Below are 24,362 nucleotides of genomic sequence, written 5' to 3'. Positions count from 1 at the left end.
AATTAAGATCATGCCTCGATAGGCCTTGCTCGGCGGCCCTAGCTCGGGTTTGGACTGAGTCAAATACAAGTCTGACGATCAGGATATGATTTAGAACTAAACGGGTTGGGTTCAAATCCAAAATTGCTCGGGTCCGAACTTGGTTGACTCAGCCCGTCAAATATTTTTTTGTTTTTAACTTCTCTCTTAAAACTTCATAAATGCATAAAAAGTCTAACACAATGTCGAACTTTATGATTCTTCATATGTTGCAAAGATTTTTCCAAGTACTTTCCACTGCGTGCAAATTGGAAACTGATTTGGCTAAAATGAATTGAAAATCCTTTAAAATTGGGACCCACTAGGTCAAAATGAACTCTTGGATAAAAGAATAGTCAAATCAAATTATTTTCGAACCATTTTCAAATACAACTGTTTTTTTTTTTTTGTAATAAAACATATTTAATATGAAGACTAATCCAATTTCAAGGCCGTTTGTTCAGATTTTGACCAGTCAACTATCCCAATGACATTTTTACAATTTCCCCAAGCCATTTGCTTTCATTTCTTCGAAATGGTTCAAAACATTAGTAAGGAGTTGGGTTATACAAGACAGCTGCAACACAAATTAGGGCTTGACACCCTATCCAAGGGTATTTATTATTATCAATGTCCATAATTTCCAAAGTGACGTAACAAGAGATCTATAGGGCTTGTTGCATCACGAAACCTCCACTCGGTCTATTTATGGATGAGTCTGCAAAAAATCGGATTAGCAAAGGAGAACCGGTGTGGCTCCGACCGAGGACTCTCTAATGCCTAAGTTAGGTCTCCATTTTAGCAGTAGTTCAACTTAGTAAAAAATTGATCCTTAGTTCAGGCCATATACTTGAGTATTTATAGGGTAATCCTAGTGACGTGGGGAGAGTCCTCGTATAGCAAGAGTCCTGTTTGGATAGGAGACCTCTCAACGGAGTTATAGTAAGGAAGTGACTCTACGTTTGGTAAGAGTCCTCATTTGAGTGTGATATGGTTCCACTGATTGATAACTGCATGATTTGACTGACTCAGCTTTTCCCGAGAATATAAGGATTCAGTTATGCTGCTCCGTGACTTGCGGGGTTTGCAGTTACCACTTCGACTCACGACTCGGCCGAGGACATCCAACCCTTATGCCTCAACCGTCTCGGCACTCCAGCATACCGACTACAGTTGGCGACCTGCGATCGAGCGTATAGGGCTCGACCCTATGCCCAAACTAATAGGACTCGATCTTGCAACCGAGTTTACAAGGCTCGACCTTACATCCGAACTTGCAAGTCTCAGACTGGTATCCGAGCTTACAGAGGCTCGGCCTCGTGGCGACTCGCCTTACTCGACCGTCGTGGGTCGTCCTTACCACTTAGATGTTGGTGCTCTTATATCGGACCCGTCTGACTCGACATGGTTAACGTTTGGTTCTCTCGAACCGGGTTCTGCCATTCAGCTCTGGATCTGCCATATGTCACACTTTGATTGGTGGTTGTTTTTATGGTTCATCAGGGCCACTCTCAGACCATGTCCTCCGAATCCACCCAGACTTCGAACGTAGAGTATCCATTTTGTAAGGCTCCTTGTAGTCCTTGAGAGAGTCCTTGATCTTTGCCCCTTGTGCACATCCTGTATATGATTTAGACCATCAAATTTGACACATGACTAATCCAAAGTGGACTTACCAATCCTTGGAACTTTCTAAATCATATGCCACATGGCAAAAATTAACTAGTCTAGGCCGCCAAGCCTAGCCACACAATCAGTCAACCACCCTTTTCACTATATATCTTGCGACCAAAAAAAAAACTATATAGTTTATATCATTGTTGGAAAAGTAGGATTTTCGACTCGAATTGTCCTTTTCAAAACTTGGTTACTTAGACAAGTCAAACTTGGTTTGAACGAGTCATTTTTCTCTTATTTTTTCAATATCTTCACATTCATGTTGATACTCCTGCGCACGTTCTCATTGGTCCCATGGCAATTCACGGGCCATGCGACCAAGCAACAATCTCCTTCGTTGAATTTTATGTTAAGCTCTATAAGTGGTTCAAAAAATTAGTGAATTACATTGTGAAATTACTATTTTATCCTTAATTATCTTGTTTTTTCATAATGAAAATTATATTATTTCATTAAGAAATTTCATACTTATTATATACATATATATAATTTCATTTATGTCATTAATAGATGTTAAGCATATGCTCATCTTCGATGGAATGTCATAAGCAACAAAACTATTGGTAATTTTGGCATTTTATAAATTTACTAATACATTAGTGTAATATGAAAGTACATTGAAGGCCATCTTATGTTTCATTTTTTTATTCAATTATTCAAACTTTATCTTAGTATAACAAAAGCATAGGAGTAATCTATGAATTTTATAATGAATGGCGAAGCCCATTTTTAGCCTATTAAAAAATGGTCAAATCCAGTTCATGTCCTACTTTCATAGGGTCCCAAGAAGGGTAGAATGGGGTTGATTCTAATCTTTAAGCAATTTTCACATAAAATATGCATCTTCAAGCTAGCAGTAAGTTTTCACATTAGCACAAAAAAACAAAAACAAAAAAAAAGGTTTCACATTACACAGAGCGACAAACCTTATTTATAGCCTATTAGTTTAGTATTATTAAAAAAAACATTTTGAATGTTCATTTATCAAAATTTTCAACTATTATTTACAAAGAAAGAAGAAAAAAAAAATCTCTCTTTGAACCTTTATTTGCCACATGGCTTGATATTGAGGAAGGTGAGGTTTACTACTACTCATTTCAAAAATTGGCTGGTGAAATGGGTGTAAATCATTTCAAATTCAATGATTTGAATGTGCTAATGGGAATCAAGGCCTGAAGGATGGGAGGAAATATGAAAAAGTGGAGCCTCTTTTTCTTAGATCATTTATGACCCTGCTCAGACCTCGCAATGGTGGGAGCCTCGTGCACTGGGTACGCCTTTCTATAGAAAGGCACAATGCATTAAAAAAAACAAAAAAAAAGGAAGTCTAGTTTCCATCAATGATAGGCAAGTCTTGTTACCAAAAAAAAAAAATATGATAGCCAAGTCTCATGTTTTTGGGAGTTGAAATCCCCATGTGTTTGGTTGAGATTTTGATTACTACAATCACTTGACCTAAATGTAGAAATGAACATCTAATTCCCAGGATGCTTACTCATATTAACTAATCAAACATAAAAGCACACCAATAATACCCCACAGTTTGGACTCTCAAGATCCAAACTGAACCTAAACAGATTCAGCTTGATTCAAATTATGGATCTCTACAACAACAAAAAAATAGTTATTGGTCTCTACTGATTCAAAATGATATACATATAAAGTATACATTAAAGGCCTCTCTACTGATTCAAACTGATGTAAATAAAGCAAACATAAAAGGCAGATCATAATAAATAGCAATGGGCTCTTTTAGTCTGGAAGACCCTTGTGAATTAAAATCGAGATACAATACATGCAGAATCAGAAGCAATTACAGGGGCTTTGCTCAATGGGACCTAAGGAATCTTTGGGATTGTCCTATCCGCAGATAGTGATGCAGTGCTATTTCAGCCTCACAGAACAACCACCGGTCTGCAAATGCAATAGAAGTAATGCCCCAAATCTCCAAAGAGAAACTCTGGTGAAGCCAACAAAGGTTATAGACAAGGGTATCTTTAACACATTTCCAATGAAAGTGGTCTTCTAACATGAAAGCTCATGTAATCACCCAAATAAAAACATGGAAGCTCATGTATCAGCATTCAGTAGCAAATTCCAGATCCAAGATTAAACGGGTTTGGTGGGTAATTCCACTCCCAGTTCTTTCCTACATTTCTTTCTTTCAGTTCTCCAATCATAAACCACGCTTACAACCGCTCTTCTATTTACCAATAAGATCCCTTTCCTTCTTTTTTTTTCCTTGATGGTAAAGATAAAAGACACATAGGCAAGAAGTCTCTCCACTGGGCAAATTTGCATCACATGGTAACACCCACACCACCAGACTCATACAACCATATGGTGTAACCTGTTTTGAGAACCATCTCTGCAGCAAGGTCATTGATTTTGATAATTAAATAGAAAAAAATGTCGATAGTCCCTTACTGGAGAATCTGAGCAATGGTGAAACATATGACACACCTAAAGTGCACAAAGCATGTTCACAATTGACATTCAAGGGAACCCTTATTGTCAACCTTGAATGTCTTTAACATGGTTTAAACCTCAATGGTCTCATACTCTCATGCAAAAAAGTCCTCAACTATTGAGTGCTCAATAAATAAGTGAAATCTTTGGAGTTCATCATACTTATGAGCATCAAAAGGCTTCTGAGTTGCTGGAAAACAGGCTCTAGTTTTAATCGTCGGAAATAATACACAATCCATTCTATGGCCATCCTCCCTTAGCTCCTGTCAGTCAGTCTTAGACTAATGCAAAGAACTCAAAAACAAGGCAGCTTTGTGATGAAAAATGTTGCAGCCTTAATTAGCATAGGACTTAATCAGGCATAATTCTATTTAATTCAACCCTTTGTGACTCTACCCCATCCATGAGCATTCGAAGGCCAGCTTTTAACTCTGGTATCCCCTCCTCCAGCACTGCACAGATAGGAAAAATTGGAACACCTTGAACCCTTCTCTTTAATTCTTCCAATACATCCTCAGTGCCCTCCTCATCAATCTTATTTGCTACCACTAAGGAGGGACTATCTGTCAAACCTTCTTGATGGTATTCAAGCTCCAATACCAGATCTCTCAGCTGTTCCCATGGGGAAATACCCTTTCTTCCATCTAGCGCTGCTGCCAAATCTACCACAAAAGCTAGAACCTTTGTTCGTTCTATGTGGCGCAGAAATGCATGCCCAAGTCCACGATTCTCATGTGCCCCCTTTATAAGTCCTGGAATGTCAGCCACAGTGATTGAGAAGCAGTCATCATAGTTCAGATTTCCTATATTTGGCCTCAGGGTTGTGAAGGCTTAATGGCCCACAGCAGGCTTAGCCCTTGAAATGGCCCCTAGAAGAGTACTTTTACCAGTATTCGGCATCCCAACTAGGCCCACATCAGCCATACTCTTTAGTTCTAATATTAGGACAGCTTCTGAACCAGGTGAACCAACACTAGGCAAGGATTGATCTTCATCTTCTGATAACTCAAGTTCAGGGGCTCCATCCTTACGGTTACCATGCTTCATGTGTTTATGGGCCATAGAGACATTACCAAGACCACCCTCTCCTCCCTGAGCAATGACAACTTGCTGACCTGGTTCTTTTAATTCAGCAACATTATATTGTACAATTTCCACTTCTTCTTCCTCATCCTCTTCCCATTCTTCCCCTGACATACTGTCACCAATTTCTACGTCTTCATCCTCACTCTCACCTTCTTCAGAGTGGGAGACAGATTCATCAATACCTGCTTTGTATTGTTTACTGAATGGAGAAGACCGAGCATGAAATTCATCTGATGAACCCTGGACTCCGTGCAGGGTGGTAGGTGATTTCTTGTTGAAACTTTCAATGCATGAAGATGAGACATCAAAGTCCTTTCTTTCCAATTCCTCTGTTGTACTGGGGATAATTGTGTTCTGTTGATTGGATGTAGACAAACTACCCTCATTACCCTCAAGTTCACCTGGGATCTCCCAAGGATCCAAAATTGTGTTCTGTCGATTGGATGTAGACAGACTACTCCCATTACCCTCAAGCTCACTCGGGATCTCCCAAGGATCCAAAGCTGTCGAGGAAGACTTCTCAATAAAAGATGGGAATTCACCCTCTAGAAGATGAATTGTAGTGCCAACAGGTACTTGCACAACCTACCATATGAAATCATGTTATTAGCGAGTTTCAGTATTCTCCCACCATATGATTGCTAACAAGAAAATAATAACATAAAGGGACCTCACAAGGATAACAGAATAGCTTATAAATCAGAACCTTGTCTGCCCCTCGGCTTCCTATCTTATTCTTCGAGGCTCCATGCCCCCCTTTCTTTGCATTCTGTGACACATCCAATATGTTACTAATAATGGTGAATGTTTAACACATTGAGCTAGTAAGAAGATAAGGAATTGGATTCATGCTTCAATCACTAAAGGTGGTCCGTCATGAATGAAGGAGAAGAATGAAATAATTGGAAGGGAGTGTGGTACCAAGTGATGTTGCAGATTGCCGAAGTCCCAGACTGCGGCTGAACATTCTAGAATCACATTACCACCTCTTCCATCATTCCCACCTACATTAATTCCCAAATTGAAGAAAAAGAAAGAAAAAATCATTACTAATGACGAAACAATTATAAAACTCAATAAAATAAAAACCCAAATTCCAGTAGTTAACTCTTTCTTCTTCTTTTTTTTTTTGTTTTGGTAAGGAGAAATTAAGTAATTCGGAGGAGAGAAAAACAAAAAGTAATAAATCTTCACCCAGAAAAAGAATGGGGGAGAGGGGGGGGGGGAGAGGAGAACATGGAAATTAAACAGAGAGCTAAGCCACCATCGGGTTTGGCCCGGCGATCACATCGGCTGTGGCGGAAGCTGAAACACCCGTTGCCGCCATGACCCTCTTTAGCCCACAGCCTGAACTTATCAATCATTCTCCTCTCCTGCAGAAAAATTACAAAAGAACCCAGGATGGAAAGCTAAGTAAAACAAACCAAACAACATATTCAATTACATTTCAATAACATAAAAGCTCGTATGAAAAAATTTTGGTAACAAAGAAGAAGAAGTGGAAGATTGTGGTGGAGAAGATATTTTTTTATTAAAAAACAAAAAACCAGGCTTGAAAGATACCTGTAAAGGGGCAAGCTTCGGCTTTTTGCAAGGAGCGTCCGAGTACGAATAGACGGAAGTGAGAAGGCACTGAGACCTGGGCGATCTCCTCGAGGCTCCGAAGTAGGGAACCACTGTTATACACCGCAACCACATTTTTAAGGCAGAGACTACTCTAGTGGCCGTAGCGATGGCTGTATGTTTCAACTTTGAAGGCTTTCCCCTTTGATCAAGGTTTTAAAACTTGGAATCGGAAACAAAACCTGTCAGAGAGGATTCCGATTCAAATCGGCTTGAATCAGTTCAAGAATAAGGAATCTAAGGCTATGTTTGGTAAATGTCTGAACGGCGTTCAGAACCGTTCATCCATATATATTTGGAATGAACCTTGGGCTCCAAGATTAAGGGACTTTTAGATCCCTCCTAAAATGTCCTTTCTCTTACAAATTTTATTTTGTAAATGAATTAGTGAGTGGTGATCTGTGGAATGTTAGGTTGGTATGTTTGTTTTTTTTTTTCCCTTTTACGTAGCAAAAGCTATCTGTAATATTCCACAATCAAATACATTATAGACAATAGATTAAGATATATATTGTCATAATACCACTACAGTTGTTCATGTTGGGCATAGCAGAGCTGTTGGAATACTGTTTCAACAGCATCAATGCCAAACATGTTATTAGGGACTAGGCTTCCAACTCAAACTATTGCTATCATAATCTTGTCCAAAGATTTCATTTAGGAGAATGAGCACATCATTTTGTTAAGACTTCCTTGGCAATATCTTCAAACTTGCTCATGCATGTGCTTTTTGAACAGTTCTGAGCCAGAGGCCTCCGGAATTTCCTGTTGTAAGGTCTTGAATTTTGAGCAGGGCTTGGGTGCTCAGAGTTATATGTCATCTCCCATCTCTGAGTGAGTTGTCATAGCTTACCTGCAGCATCAACAATGAAGTACTTCTAGGCAAAATTTCCACTTACACAGTCCATCAAGATAAGCTTCCCTTGACAGTCATCTCTTTGAGCCACATGAATGTTCATCCAGTCGGGACCCTCATTGGTCTAGTAATTTCAGATCTTTATCATGTCCACACCCTCTGGTTATTGCAGCATCCAATACAATGCGGTCCATGACATTCTAACCTTTAATTCAACACCTTTGCTTTGAGTTGCCTGCATTTGGAGGATATAAATGGCCATACCATTCAGGAGAAATTCTCAGTATTGGAGGAGAGTGGATGATTGCTGCTATATTGTTATTACCATCGAACTAGAATAACTTCAAGGATGAGGGTATGCTGATTATGTTTCAGTTCGGCTTTCAAAGAATCATGTAAAGCACAATTCCTCCGGATGATTTCCCCTGTTTCACCAATAAAAAAAATCACACTTCACTTCTAAAGAAGAACAATACACAATGATCTTTATATTATTAGCATTTTGGAATTTCTACGACGTGCATAGCTTAGAAAAGAGTCTGGAAACTGAATGACAGCCAGAAGGACTATATAGAATCCTAGCACATAGGTGAACTCTATTAGAAGACTCTTGCCTTCAGTAATTGACTGGTGCCTAAGTTGATTGTTTCAGGTCGAAGAGGGGATTTCCCAAGCAAGCATAAACCATGGCTTATTTGCAGATAAAGCAGTGGCCTAAACATTTAGGATCTACCAAAAATAGGGGGGAAATGCTATTGCGTGAAGAAGGTACAAGTTAAAAGGTAATGCATCTTGATGGAAAATCATGTGACTCCATGAATAGAGCTGCAAAAGATTCCCTTGGTTGTCTGCAAATTAAATCAATGCTAAAGAATTAAACACGAGCAATGAAACCAAGCAAAGGAAAAGGCGTACAAACACAGAAGCATTTCTATTTTATTTCAGAAAACAGCCTAGACAATAGAACAAAAAGTGAACCATGACAGATGTGCACTATACACACATTGTACTGATCCCAGGATATATTCAAAGTTCGAAAGTGGGACCTAAGATATGATAAGGCTCAAAAGGTGTAATAGATAGAAAACTTACAAAAATACTGTGCTCAAACTGCAGCTTTCATCCATCAACTGAACCAAAACCAACTCAGCAGCTTCATGCACCTTCCTCCGACACCAGAATCCACCGACAACAGCAAACCATATGGCCTCATCTGGAACACATCCTTCAACAACCATCTCGTCGACAATCCGAGCAGACTTGTGGATATCACCTTTTTTAGAGAAGTAACTTACAAGAGCACTGAATGTATCAGCACTAATAGAGATCCCCCTACTTCTCATACTCAGATACACTTGAAAAGCTCGATTTCCATTCTTCTCGGTACAAAGGCCCTGAACCACTCTGTTATGAGTCTTAACATGAAGATTCCAAGTCAAACGATTAGGCGAGATACCCCCAAGCACCATCTCATCAAGGAAGTTTGCAGCCTCCTGGAACTTAAGGAGATCACAGAGGCCATTTATGATTTTTCCATACAATCCTGCATCCGGTTTCAAGCCCTGAACCTTCATCCTGTCAAGAATCTCCAATGCTTCCCGAAGCTTCCTTTCTTTACAAAGTCCATTAATTAATGTACTATAAGTTATCATGTTCGGAGGATGCCGGTCACCAACCATCTTTTCCAATAGCTCCATAGCTTGTGAAGATCTGCCCCCCTTGCAGAGACCATCCATCAGAGAACTGTAAGTAACCACATTGGGATTGATACCTTTCGTTCTCATCTCTTTGAATAATCCCATGGCTTCATCCAAATTATTAGACAAGCATGAACCATGTATTAAAGAAGTGTAGGTGATTACAGAGGGCGAACAACCTTTTGCCTCCATCTCTTTGAAAAGCTCTTTTGCTTCATTAATCCTCCCGCATTTACATAACCCATTAATTAAAGTGCCATATGTATAAGAATCAGGAATACACCCACGATTAGGCATATTTCTGAATACCTGACAAGCGGCATCAATTGTCCCATTGTTCATGCAGAGGGCCTTAATCAAAACATTGAGTGAAGCAACACTTGGTGGAATACCCATTTCTTTCATATATTTATAAAACCTTTGGGCCATCTTCATCTGACTCTCATTGACAAGTGTAGAGAAGACTGTGACATAAGATTTTTCAGTGAGTTCACATTGGAATTCTTTCATCCTCTGGAAAATCCTCACGGCATCCAATGGCTTGTGAGCCCGGCCATAAGCTCTGCATATGGAGAGGAAGATGTCTTCAGTGATGTTACATTTCTCCTCCTTCATTCTATTAAGAAGCTCCTCAGCTTCTCTGAACTGGTTAGCGGAGACTAATCTGGAAATCATGAGGCCAAAGGAGTTTTGATCATGCCGGAATCCATTAGAGTACTCTGCCGTTGCTGAATCAAATACGAGAAGGGCTTTCTGGATGTCCCTTTCTGCTCGTATCAGCTGCTGGACTTGGGATGATGTAATTTGTTTTGACCACTTGGTTAGTGTCTTGCAACTCATAGCAGTTGATTTCATTCTGGAAAAAAATTCACTGGATGTGATTCAAGTTTTCAAGTTTCAATTAAGCTTTCTTTCTATGACATAATTTCAGAAAATTAGAGAACAATTCTCCATCATCTGTGCAGAAAGAAAGACTTTTAAATATAATACCCTTAGGCTTTAACAGTTAAGACAGAAACAACCGAACCTGTATGAGTTGTAGAAAAATTCAGCAACGAAGGAAAAGAATTGATGGTTTCGCATCCTGCAAACGAAGAAAGCAATAAAAATTAATGATCATGCAAAACACAAATGCACGTGCTATAGACGGTGTAAAAAGAATTTCATCTTTTTCAGATGGTATAAGTGCAACTTGGATGTGAAAGTTTGATATAGAGGAGATGAAAACCAGATTCCATGACTGACCAAAATGCAAAAGGTTAATAGTCTAATTTGTTGACAGAAACACAAGTATACAACACAAAATTCAAAGAAGAAGCGTTTGGAAAGCAAGTAAGATGGGTCGACTAGAACAAAATTAGAACTTTAAAGTAAATCGTGCAACCGAATTTAACAAAGAACAGAAAGACAGATTGAAAAAAATAATTTATTGTACTACACATTTCACCAAACATGTGGCGTGTCATTAGACAGACCATATGCAATATACCATCTATGTTGAAATCTGAAACAATCAAAAGGCACTATGTCTGTCGGCTCCTAAGCTTCCCAGTACTTCCAAATCTGAACGTTCTGAGAGGGTCTGTAATTGTGAAAACAAAAGGGCAAACATGGATCTCTTAAAACACCCATGTTATTCAATCAAAACCTTCCTTCTTCTCCCTGACTCAGTTAAGATTGACAAAAAATAGAAGAGAATGATTAGAAGTATCTAGTTTGTTATCACTATTTTATACCCAGTTCAACAAAAGTAACATAAATGATCAAAACTCAAATTAATTAGAAAGGTCTTGGCAGATTACGATCCGTTTTGGTTGTGAGTGACAAGCGGAAGAGGCTACGAATGGAATTAGTATTTCTATTGGCTATCATTCAAACCTCAAATGTCCGTGAGAATCTCATGGACCTGCTGATCCTGCTTCTGCTGCCTTTCTTCATTCTCAATCGCCGGCCGTTTTCCTCCTCTACAGCTCTGGTGCTGCTGCAGTGCTGCCTGTGTTATCGCTCCTTGTTATTGCAACGCTTTTAAAAAGTCCACATGGATCAAAAGCACTCGACCTCTAGTATGCTTCTGCCTCTTACGCTCTTAGTGCTTCCAATTTCATATTTATGTCTATTTGACAGTGTTTCAAAAATCATCGTCTCTCATGTATATTCATGCGTTGCATTTAGCATATTTCAAGGGCAATCCGGCGCCCAGACACAACCCAATGCGAAAAGACCGGTGCTGCCCCTGGAAAGGTGGAAAGGATCAGGGGTAGCGCTGGTCTTTTCATGTTGGGCTGTGTTTGGGTGCATGTACATGCCCAGGCATAACATCGATTAATGTTCTTCCTCCCTTAACCGTATAATAGTATAACTCGAATTGGATGGTTCACTATAACCAATCGGTTTAAATAGATTTGTCCGGTTTATAGCATTTAAGGCCTATACTCTCTCTCTCTCTCGGTCGTTGTTGGGATTAGGGATGTAAATGAATAGACGAAATCTATTTTCGAATTCGTGTCCATATTCGTTTAGCACTATCCGAAAGCTAAACGGATATGGAAACGGATAGGCTATAGCTATCCAAAAAGCTATATTTACATGTAAATGGATAAAATATTCGATCTGTATCTGTGTCCATATCCATTTAGCACTATCCGAATCCATCTGAAAGTTATGCATCTACTGAGGAGTAACAGTTTTAGCCTGGAGGTTTTGTTTATCTACTGTGCACTGAATTTTGATGTTCTTATTGATTATTTAGATAGGAAAAACGCTTGATGACTCCTCTTATGAGTTTTTTTTTTGTTTTTTTGGTAACAAGGAGCTTATACATATTTTACTTGGGGGGGAGAGGCCCCAAGGGGAGTTGATCTTATGACTCCTCCTATGAGTTACTTTGCCTATTAATTCTTCACTTGTATCCATCCTCTTATATGCCCCTGTTCTTGTCCTTCTCATACTGCCTTTTAGGGAACCTTCTCCCATAGAAAATATATACATATATGTTGGTGAAGCTGTATCAATTGTGAAGCTGTAACCTCTCACCTACCTTCAGCATCTTCAACAAACAAGGTTTCAGAGAAGTTACATCAACTGTGTCCTTTAATCTCAGCCCTCTAACCGACACAGTGTTCAATTTAATCAACAAGGGCTAAATGTCTTTTGGTTGGAATTTGGATAAATCTATGATCTAATTCATTGCTTTAATTAGATTTTGGTTTAAAATAGTACCTTGTTATTTAACCCTTAGGGGTTGTTGGCACTAGGCAGTTCTTGTTGTGTTTCTGCTCCTTTTTTATTACCTCAAGCTAAATAATTCTTAAAATTTAACCTGTAATGTTTCCTTGAGTACTTAAACTAAACCCTTGTTGCAAGTTCCCTAAAATCATAGCCTAATTTGTCTGCAACTCAAAATCCATCTAGTTGGCATGCTCTCTTAGTTATTTTATGCCTTTGCTGCAGCTTGGTCCTTGTTAGTGCTTCTTTTCACAAAAAAGGGGACTATGACACAAGATTTGGGGGGTAGGGAACTATAAATCTGAGGGTATGAATATATTAACTTTTATACAAAGAAATTCATAAAACATAAAGTCAAAAACAGGGGTGGATGTTATGATCATAGATAGACATAGATAGATGGATTACTGTGTTGGGTTAATCATTTAGAGGTAGATGGGTAATTTGTATTGGGTTAGTCTGCTAGGGGCAGTTGGGTAATTAGAGGATAAATGATTGTTATAAATGGAGGAATGAAGGTCATGTAGAGGTATCCAAGAATTAATCAAAATCTCTTCTCTTATTTCTGTTCTAGGAGGTCACCACCCTCGAAGTGGTATTTTTCCCTTCCCCTTCTCCTTCTGCAACTTAATTTCTTTCCTTCCTAGATTTAGGTTCGTTACAGTGGAACACCCAACGAGGCATGTTAAGAGCTTCTAGAAGTGTCTTGCTGTTAAGTAGGAATTGGTTGGTTGTTTTTAGTTAGTTCCTATTTTCTGTAATAGCAAACACTAGTGAGGTTGTACCCATTCATGAATTTGGACATTGTTATTTTTCTTTCCTACCTCCATTCCAATCTTTAAATTGCTGCAAGAAACATGGATTTCTTCTAGTTTGGGTTGGAAGGCAAACACTAGTGAGGCTGTACCCATTCATGAATGGAGCTAGTTGTTTAAAAAATTAGGTAGGGTTAAATATGTATGTGTGTTTGGGTGAGGGGAGAAAGTAAAGTATAAATGATTAATGTTTGATTTGGTTAAGTCCCAATTAAGATCGACTACTATTGTGAATGGGTGTATGCAAGGGGGAAGTATGTGAATGGATTATACTATTGTTTAACCTAATATTTGCTGGACAAGTCAATACTTTTCTTTACATTTGTTAACAAGTAAATGGGTGTGCTGGTTATTATTTACTTGAATCATTTTCCCATCATATTGTTATCTCAATTCATTTGTTGAGAACCCCTGGTTCGTCTTAGCTGCTAGAATACCCTTTTGTCTCCACTGGTTGAATACTACTTGATGGGTCTTTAGCTCAAATTGGTAGAGCACTTGGAACATGAGCATGTTCCAAGGGGATAGTGGTTCGAATCCACCAAGGCCCTTTTTATTCAAATGTTCATAGCATAGTCAGTTATGGCACTAATCCACATAAAAACCCAAGTTTTAAAGACATCTTTGAAATTTTACATATTTTTATAATTGCTTTGGTTATGTTAATGAGATATTTTAATTTTATGCTAAGGTTGGTAAGAGAGAATCATTTTACAAGTATTTCTTGGTATAATTTTGAAGGAAATGGTATTATTGTAATTAAAATCAAATTTAGAAGAACAGGTTTTACCAAACACCATTTTCGTTCTGAACGGCGTTCGTGAGACCGTTACCAAATGGTCTTTTTTGTCTCAGAACGCCGTTCCAGACAAGAAACGCAAAAGAACGTTTCTAGTCAAGAACAGGCGTTCTTTGTTCAGACCGTTACCAAACGCAGCCTTAAATAAGGCTATGTTTGGTAACGGTCTAAACAAAAAATGCCCATTCTTGACTAGAAACATTCTTTTGCGTTTCTAGTCTGGAACGGCGTTCTGAGACCGAAAATGACCGTTTGGTAACGGTCTCAAGAACGTCGTTCAGAACAAAAATGGTGTTTGGTAAAACCTGTTCTTTCTTATTTGATATTAATTACAATAATGCCATTTCTTTGTCAATTATACCAAAATAAAGACTTGTAAAATCCTTTTCTCTTACCAACCTTAGCATAAAATTAAAATATCTCATTAACATAACCAAAGTAAGTATAAAAATATGTCAAATTTCAAAGATGCCATTAAAATTGGGTTCTTGTGTGGATTAGTGGCATAATTGACTATGCTATGAACAGCTGAATAAAGAGGGCCTTGGTGGACTCGAACCACCATCCTCTTGGAACATACTCATGTTCCAAGTGCTCTACCAATTTGAGCTAAAGACCCATCAAAACTGAGTGCAACCCCTTTCTTGTTCTTCTTTCTTCCATCATTATTATACTCCAACTCCACCAGCCCAATTTGCTTTCCTTTGTATTTTGTTTGTCTATCTACATACTGATATAAGGTAATCATAAATCATGTTTTTCTGCAACTCAATCTACTAACTATAACAACCTGAAATCAATTGACAGCAAATAAGAAACCCTCCCCCCCCCCCTCCTCCCCCGCCCGCCCAAAAAAAAAAAAAAAAAAATGTTTATCAATCCAGCTAAACCCAAAAACCCAAGTATCAAAACTTGTGGATGAATGACACCAAGCTCCTCTAAGACTGCAAATTCCAATTTACATCATTCAACCTTGCACATAGACACACACACATACACACTAGGGCAGGGGAGAGAGAGGGAGTTAGCAGAAACCAAAAAGAAGAAAATGACTTAACTAGGATGACCACCTTCCCTAACTTTTCCTTCCACTTCCCTGAAACCCTCCCCCCCCCCCCCCCTCTCCACCCCCCAAAGAGAGAGAGAGAGAGAGAGAGAGAGAGATGCTAGAATGGAAGGAAAAGTAGACCAGCAATTCACATTGGTGGTCTCACACAGTGCCTTTCCGATCATGGGCCCACCAGCTTCTTGGCTTGATGTGCTGAAAACCACTACTTATAAAAACACATCTGTTCAAGACTGCCTTGCCAACTTGAAAATAGTTCATGCCAGAGACTGGCAATATTTACTAAATTAGATGGTCAAGAAGGTAAGGAAGTCCACAAGCTCAGGGTATTCACTGGAATTAGTACGTTTATAGACTACGGCAATAAATCCACAATTCTATTCATATCTAAGTGCTTAGACCTTCTGATTATATCTAATTTAATCAACAAAATAGTAATAGAAGCCACAAAAGGAAAGAAAACTGGGCTTCTCATCAATGACCTGTGGTTGGAATGGATACACATTCAACATTGATCAAGGTAATCATAAATCATGTTTTTCTGCAACTAAATCTACTACTCGCTGAAATTCCAAGTTGTTTTAGCTGTTTAATCTCACTATTCTATATATTGGGCAGGTAAGACATACAGGTTCAGGATTTCAAATTTGGGTCTTACAACATCCATCAACTTCAGAATTCAGGGATACAAGTTGAAGCTGATAGAGGTTGAAGGGTCTCACAAACTTCAGAATACCTACTCTTCCCTTGATATCCATCTGGGCCAGTCTTACTGTCTTGGTTACTGCTGATCAGCCTACACAAGATTACTACATTGTTGTTTCTTCACGTTTCACCAGCCCAGTTCTCACTACTACAGCCATTCTCTCATGAGTGGAAGAAAAATTGGGTTCTACAACCCAATATCACATGATATTCAATAAAAGTATGGTATTAGGTTGGGAATTGGAAAATCCTTAAAATGTAGATATATTTAAGCTTAATTTCAAAGGGGATTTCATAAAAAGTTTCAAATCTGGAAAATGGGGATTTCATAATTTTAAAGGGGATTTCATAAGAGTTTCAAATCAATCTCATGTGCAAGAAGGAAATAAGTTCTGCTAAATTAGAACATTCTTGATTCAAACACAACAATTTTCACCCATCCCCTGTTTCAATATTATTGAGGATTACACCTTCCACTGGTGCCGTTTGAGTTTTAGATCTGATATATAATATTAACCTAGACATTCACTGCCTCAAAATAATTTCACAAAAATCCTTGCAAAGTAACATACTTGCCCAGAACCGAGAAATAGTGAGGGGGGGGGGGGAGTGGAGCATCAGAATCCAATTAGCAATCCCAGCTTGAACTCACCCACAAACACCGAATCCAGGCACAAAATACAGCACAAAAAATTAATACCTACAGCAGAGAATAAACACCGAATCCATACCTTTTCGGTTGAGGGGTGCTGATTAAAAGGGACGCTGATCCAATTCCTGAGATAAAATGGGAAACAAATTGCCATCGTTAGAGAGATCGACACAAAGACAGTGAGAGAGAGAGAGAGAGAGTATGAGAGGGAGAGAGAGAGACAGAGAGAGGGAAAGAGCGAGAGAACGACACAGAGACAGTGAGGAAGAGTATGAGAGGCAGAGAGAGAGACAGAGAGAGGGAAAGAACGAGAGATAGATGCAGAGAGTGCGAGAGATAAAGAGGGAGAGAGAGCGAGAGAGAGAGAGAGAGAGAGAGAGAGAGAGAGAGAGAGAGATCTCACCTTAGGGTTGCAGAGCGAGATGCTTTCTTCGTCTCTGAACTTCCACGGCCAGGAGAACTATTGTAGGCTTTCAACTCTTCACGGGTTTTGCCTAGTAAAATCATGGGTTTTTGTTTCTCGATTTGTTCTTGTTCTTTGCAAGACGGTCTGTAAAGAACGTTCTTTTGGTGCTAATAACCTCCGGTTCGTTCTAAAAGAACGAAAAAACGCACCGCACAACCAAACGCATTTTGATGTTTTTTTGTTCTTTTAGAACAAAAGAATTGTTCTGAACAACATTCTGAACATTACCAAACTCGCCCTAAGGCTGCGTTTGGCAACATTCTTGTCCTGAGAATGCTGTTCTTTTGCAAGATCATCTTTTCTTATTTTGTCTGAAAGTGGGTTCTTTGCCTCCAAGTGAGTATTTGGTAAACCTGTTCCATAATGCGTTCCAGAACAGAAAAAGAAAATCAATGGCGTTTTGTAATCCTGTTCCAAAATAGTCTGATATAACTATTGCTAATATTTACATAAATGCCATTAACCACCAAATTAAGCCAAATAAGATCAGAATAGCAGTGAAAACATCTTTTTAACTACCTAAACTACAGAGGTGCCATTACCGTCATACTGTTTGAAAAAAATAATTACATAAGTGAATTTCCAATTACCCATTTGCCTAAAATACTTATGAAAATTGTCAATACAACCAAAATCAACTAATTAGAAATTACATGAGCTGGTACAAATCTCAAATTGTAAAGGGAGGATTCAAGTTGGAGAGGCAGAAAAATCAAGCAACAGAGAGAGCCTCCAATTGATCTTGACAAATCAGTTAGACACAATCTTCTAAGGGCGTAGCAATTCTTGGTAAAAAAATCATCCTGGATGGCAGCATAATAGTTTATCACTATCACTTTGCATATTAGATAGACATATAAAAAATAAGATGGATTAATAAATAAAAAATGTAAGTTGTTAGAATTATATTTGAAATATAATTTCATATTCCCTATTATGGACCAATATTAAATAAAGTAAAACTCAGGCTAATTATAGTATTGGTCTAATTAAGGGGGTCATTGAGTTATATTAGGAATCCTATGTGGACTGACTTTAGTGTGGGCAGATAGATTCCTATTGGGACTGTGATGAGTCAGACCCTATAGAAATTACTATATAAAGAGAGCTAGGTCCCCCCTCTACCCATCACAACTTATTATTCTCAATTGCTATTGAGGAGTGCATTCTAGAAAGAGAGGGAGATATTCAATGTTTATCATCCCTGTGCATTCGGTATTCTCATCAAGCCAGTTACTTTAGGAATAAAGGGGAAGCACCTAGATCTTTGGTCTTTATTTTTCGCTGCGATCATCGTCATAATGGATGCGAATCAAGGTTGGTGGTTCCATCTCTGTTTTCTATTATTTATTTCGTTGTGTTCTTGAACGCCCTATAGAGATCCTAGCTTTTGGGATTTTGTCCCAATTCGGATCGATTTAATCTAACATGTGGTATTAGAGACTCCTTAGATCTGTTCTTGAACCTATATGGATTCAAAATAATAGATCATGCTAAGGGAATCGAAATTTTATCGGTTCGAATAAAGTTTTTTAGGGTTTTTTCCAGTTTTGGAAAAATACGTACGGACACGGCTTACTGCCGATTTTTTTAGCCGGTAAAAGTCAAAACAGAGGACACAGGCGTGTAGAGCTTGGAGAGCTGAGTATCTGCATGCGTATTGGTTTCAATACAACAGAGATGAAGATTTGTGAGGGCTTCACATATCATTGGATGTCAACGATCCAGTCATCGATGACGGAGACAGTATTGGTTAATGTAGATTTGGCGATCGTTAGAGGGTCAATCCTCCTCAACATCTTCGATGTGGATGGTTGTGCTTGTTGTCTTTGTTTGCTCGATTCGATGGGTGGAGTAGCTAAACATGGGATCCAACTCGAGGTTGGCTGGGACTCGTGATGAACTTGAAATTCCCAATTTGAGCTTTGTTCGCAGACAACTACTCAAAGCTATCTTCACATGTACCAAATTGAATTCTCCTGCTTATAGGACAATGGCTCCAACCAAACATTCCTTTAGGCATGAGATCAGTAAAATCAATAGATGGCAAGTTGAATGGAGACCCAAATCAGAATTCCACATCAATGGCACCAGGATTGGACTCAAATGGTGGGTCGAACACCTTGCACTAATCAAACTGGAATTCATCTCAAGGGAACAGTGTATGGTTGATTGGTGAATTAGTCTCCTAGGTTTTGGTTACTACTTACTAGGGTTGTCAAACGGTCAGTTTGGTATAGTTTCAATTAGTTTTTTTGCATATACTAAACTAGATCGAAACTAGACCAATAAAGCGTTTGGCTTATCTTATTTTGATTGTTCATTTTCTTATTCTCAAAATCTCTATAAGTTAAAGGTAAAAAAAAAATTCAAAATAATTTAAAATTGATTTATCATTATGTTATTCTCAAGAGGGGTTGTATTGCGCAATTTTCAAGTACACGTGAAATTACTGGTGCCCAGCCATGTCATCCTCTCTCTTTCCCCCTTGAAAAAGATTTTATTGCTCTCTTGTGTCCAGCCATGCTATTAATGATGGGATAGTGGAACCTGATTCATCATTTGTGATTGAATGCCTCCATCATCCGCGAAGTGTCTTGAAGATGAGTTGTCCACGATTGAATGAGCAAGATCGCTCCATGTAACATGTCTTGGAGCATCAATCTCTCTCCCTCCAATGTACATCAATTCCAATTTCCAACTATACCATTTTTGTAATTACATGTTAGTACTACAGAGGTCCAAGAGAAGAAACAAGGCCTCCCTTGTCTGATTTTTCTCTATTTTTATTATAACTTGTTATTTCATTTGGATTTCCAGAAACAATTATGTGTTCTGTTCTGTTAAACCTCATCCTCTCAATGTGTTAAAGAGGATTGAACTTTGGATGAAAGACCTTAATATTGCCCCCCCCCTCTGTGAAGGCCAATACTGTATCCTCTACTAATTAGGATATGCATGTTATTCCTAGCTTTCATTTACCTACTTTGGATTTTCCTGTTTTGTTATGCACATGGATTGATTCCACAGACATAGGCTGTTCCGGATGGACTTTTGGCATTTTGTTAGATGGTAAATTCATGTTGTTAAATGCAGGATGGATTAAAAGCAACCATGAATTGGAACCAGAATTGTTGGCCATTCTCAACGGTTTTGATTTGGCTAAATCGAGAGGTTTGAAGTTGAAAGAGGTTTGGTGCTCTAACAAGGCGTTACCTGGACTTCTTCCAACTCCATCCTGTTCTCGTTGGCCTTTTGAAGTTTTGGACTATTTTCTACAGATTTTGGATCGTTCAGAAGGCATTTTGTTCAAACATCTGATGGATACTGCTCTTTTAAATTGGTTTAAATCCTTATCTCACCAAACTTTGGCTAATAATGTAACTTGGGTAGATGACAACTGTACTAATTTACCATCTTATTAATTCAATCTTTTTCCCTTTTTCATCAAAAAAAAAAAAGAAGAGAAGAAACGAGGAGAGGAGGCTCAGTCCCGCTGTGGGACCCACACCCTCTCATCTCCTCTTTGTTTTCTATAACTGGACCTCTCTAGTCGATGAAAAGGATCTTTGCACCTTTAAGTGTGGGTTTGATTGAATCTTAAAGGTGATTCCTTCACCCCCACCCTCTCTCTCTCTCTCTCTCTCTCTCTCGTTAAAAGAGATGATATGGGTGAATATGATCTGATCATGTTGGAATTAAGTTTGGGCAATATTTTTCTTTTTCTTTTTTGAAAATAATAGAAAAAAATTGGTTGGATGTCTGCGGCATTTTAGTGAATAATCCAAAAATTAGAACAGTTTATTAACTGTACAAAGTATTTGAATTTTGACTAGAATTTTCTTTCTTTTTCTATCTTCAGCTATATTTATACAATGTTTTAACTAAAGAAACCCTATTAGTTAGACAATAAATAAGAAGACAAAACTTCATGTATGAGTGAAAACAAAGAAGAAAGCACCTTCAGATAGAGTACTTCAGGTCACCTCAAGCTCAAGCATAACTTCATCCAGAAGATCATCCCATATCCACTCCTTAAGTTCAAGTCCAACACACTCACTTTCAAACTAGAGGTTCATCCACCCATCAGCCTTAGCAAGATCACGAGCCGCAATGTAATCCAATGATTGACCAATCTCGGGTTGATAACTTAGAAACCAGCTAATACTAGCCCATACCTCCTCAAGAACATGGCACCCCACGGGCATTGGGTGGATGTTCAAGTTTATGGCCAAGGGTCTTGGCCAGTACATGAATGATCTCTCATAGATATCTATTAAGGTATCACCAATTACGTCGAACAAAAGCCGCTGAATAAGCAGAGCCCAATAAAACCCAAGAAAAAGTACCATTCTTTACAACCGTACTGAATAATTTTTACAACAATGGTAAGATATAAAAGATAAACAAATCAGACATCAAATTTCTCTTCAAATTGAATACAAGAAGAAATTGAATTAAATACCCTTAGGTGAGAATCTTTATATATCAGTGATTCAAAATTGCCTTCAAATAGGAAGAGTAAAAAAAGCAAGTCCACGGATTGATTTACAGATAATTGTACAAGTACTATACCAATCCTATCAAATTCATCAAGAATGAACTTATGAACCTAAGCCCATAAAACCCCGATTTTCCCACAATAATCCAATCTGAAATGAATCAAATAACAATAAAGATAAAAAAGAATCCGAAAACTAATATTGACTTCATTAAAAAAAAAAAACCTGGACGAGGTGAGGATGGAAGGGAAGGAGAAAGACGAGGTGGTGTTGATTGGGGAAGGAATGGACCCAATTCGTTTGGTCAAGTCTTTGAGGAAAAAGGTTGGGTTGTCACACATCTTAAGAATCAACGAAGTAAAGCCCAGTAGTTCAAAGAAGTAGCAGCAGAAGCAGAAGCGGAAATCTAGTTCCAACCTAACCTCTAAGTGCCCCAGAAATTGTAGCAGACCGTGGCCTAGAAGCCGCCTTGTACAGAGCTCCAATATCATTGAAATTACCAAAACATTACAAAAGCCAGGAAGAAACTTACATCTTTTGACAATAAGTGCTTCGCAGATTAGGGAGGAAAAGGAGAAATTTTGACTCATCAAACCAACATCATAAAATGTGTGAAAACAATTTCGGCTATATTGTCCAAATTAGGGCTTCTTCTCCTATTTGAAATGGGTGAAACCAGTTTCAGACAAACAGTACGAATTACGACTTCTTCCCATGTTTCACCTGGTTTTTTGAGAATGAACATATAGAGAAGCATGGGAGAAGAAGAAGAAGAAGATGAATGAAGTTACCTCTGAATCCGTTTGCGCAAAATAGACGGTTCCAGGCCAATTTCAGCAAAAAAGAATGGGATTGCAGACCAGTTTCAATACAACAGAGATGGAGATTTGTGAGGGCTTCACATATCGTTGGATGTCAGTGATCCAATCATCGATGACGGAGACAGTATTGGTTAATGTAGATTTGGCGATCGTTTGAGGGTCAATCCTCCTCAACATCTTCAATGTGGATGGTTGTGCTTGTTGTCTTTGTTTGCTCGATTCGATGGGTGGAGTAGCTAAACATGGGATCCAACTCGAGGTTGGCTGGGACTCGTGATGAACTTGAAATTCCCAATTTGAGCTTTGTTCGCAAACAACTACTCAAAGCTATCTTCACATGTACCAAATTGAATTCTCCTGCTTATAGGACAATGGCTCCAACCAAACATTCCTCTAGGCGTGAGATCAGTAAAATCAATAGATGGCAAGTTGAAAGGAGACCCAAATCGGAATTCCACATCAATGGCGCCAGGATTGGACTCAAATGGTGGGTCGAACACCTTGCACTAATCAAACTAGACTTCATCTCAAGGGAATAGTGTATGGTTGATTGGTGCATTAGTCTCCTAGGTTTTGGTTACTACTTACTAGGGTTTTCAAACGGTCGATTTGGTATAGTTTCAATCAGTTTTTTTGCATATACTAAACCAGATCGAAACCAAACCAATAAAGCGTTTGGCTTACCTTATTTTGATTGTTCCTTTTCTTATTCTCAAAATCTCTATAAGTTAAAGGTAAAAATAAAATCCAAAATAATTTAAAATTGATTTATCATTATGTTATTCTCAAGAGGGGTTGTATTGCGCAATTTTCAAGTACACATGTGAAAGTATTGGTGCCCAGCCATGTCATCCCCTCTCTTTCCCCCTTAAAAAAGATTTTATTGCTCCCTTGTGTCCAGCCATGCTATTAATGATGGGATCATGGAACCTGATTCATCATTTGTGATTGAATGCCTCCATCATCCGCGAAGTGTCTTGAAGATGAGGTTATGTCCACGATTGAAACATGTCTTGGAGCATCAATCTCTCTCCCTCCGATGTACTCAAATTCTAATTTCCAACTATACCATTTTGTAATTACATGTTAGCACTGGAGAGGTCCAAGAGAAGAAACAAGGCCTCCCTTGTCTGGTTTTTCTCAATTTTGTTATAAGTTGCTATTTCATTTGGATTTCCAGAAACAATTATGTGTTCTATTCTGTTAAACCTCATCCTCTTAATGTGTTAAAGAGGATTGAACTTTGGATGAAAGACCTTAATATTGCCCCCCCTCTGTGAAGGACAATACTGTATCCTCTACTAATTAGGATATGCATGTTATTCCTAGGTTTCATTTACCTACTTTGGATTTTCCTGTTTTGTTATGCACAAGGATTGATTCCATGGACATAGGCTATTCCAGATGGACTTTTGGCATTTTGTTAGATGGTAAATTCATGTTGTTAAATGCAGGATGGATTAAAAGCAACCATGAACTGGAACTAGAATTGTTGGTCATTCTCAACGGTTTTGATTCGGCTAAATCGTGAGGTTTGAAGCTAAAAGAAGTTTGGTGCTCTAACAAGGCGCTACCTAGACTTCTTCCAACTCCATCCCATTCTCCTTGGCCTTTTGAAGTTTTGGACTATTTTTTGCAAATTTTGGATCGTTCGGAAGGCATTTTGTTCAAACATCTGACGGATACTGCTCTTTTAAATTGGTTTAAATCCTTACCTCACCAAATTTTGGCTAGTAATGTACCTTGGGTAGCTGTACTAATTTGCCATCTTATTAATTCAATCTTTGTCCTTTTCTCATAAAAAAAAAAAGAAGAAGAAACAAGGAGAGTTTCTCCTCTTTGTTTTCTATAACTGGACCTCTCTAGTCAATGAAAAGGATCTTTG

At 38.4% G+C, this 24,362-nt stretch overlaps 2 protein-coding genes and 1 pseudogene across 3 annotated transcripts in view; 1 reads left to right on the top strand and 2 right to left on the bottom strand.

Moving 5' to 3' along the window:
• Positions 1 to 274: 274 nt before the first annotated feature.
• Positions 275 to 24,362, top strand: part of LOC122654666 (proteasome subunit beta type-3-A) — an 86,849-nt gene continuing 62,761 nt past the window's right edge. The window contains exons 1-3 of one of the 2 annotated variants that reach the window (XM_043848870.1): positions 275 to 280; positions 17,496 to 17,501; positions 19,339 to 19,344. The gene's annotated coding sequence lies outside the window, so the exon portion shown is untranslated. Of the gene's footprint in view, positions 281 to 17,495; positions 17,502 to 19,338; positions 19,345 to 24,362 lie in introns of those variants that run through there. The other variant, XM_043848871.1, reaches the window with a different exon arrangement.
• On the bottom strand, positions 4,185 to 6,963 carry LOC122654664 (annotated as a pseudogene).
• LOC122654665 (pentatricopeptide repeat-containing protein At5g46100-like) lies at positions 7,384 to 10,457 on the bottom strand. The gene is made up of 2 exons (XM_043848868.1): positions 8,822 to 10,457; positions 7,384 to 8,154 (listed from the first exon to the last, which is right to left on the bottom strand). Exons 1-2 carry the CDS (start codon positions 10,279 to 10,281, stop codon positions 8,121 to 8,123), a joined length of 1,494 nt encoding a protein of 497 aa, XP_043704803.1. The 5' UTR covers positions 10,282 to 10,457; the 3' UTR covers positions 7,384 to 8,120.

Source organism: Telopea speciosissima, chromosome 3 (assembly GCF_018873765.1).
Source record: "Telopea speciosissima isolate NSW1024214 ecotype Mountain lineage chromosome 3, Tspe_v1, whole genome shotgun sequence".
Lineage (NCBI taxonomy): Eukaryota > Viridiplantae > Streptophyta > Magnoliopsida > Proteales > Proteaceae > Telopea > Telopea speciosissima.
This window is presented reverse-complemented; position numbering and strand designations above follow the sequence as displayed.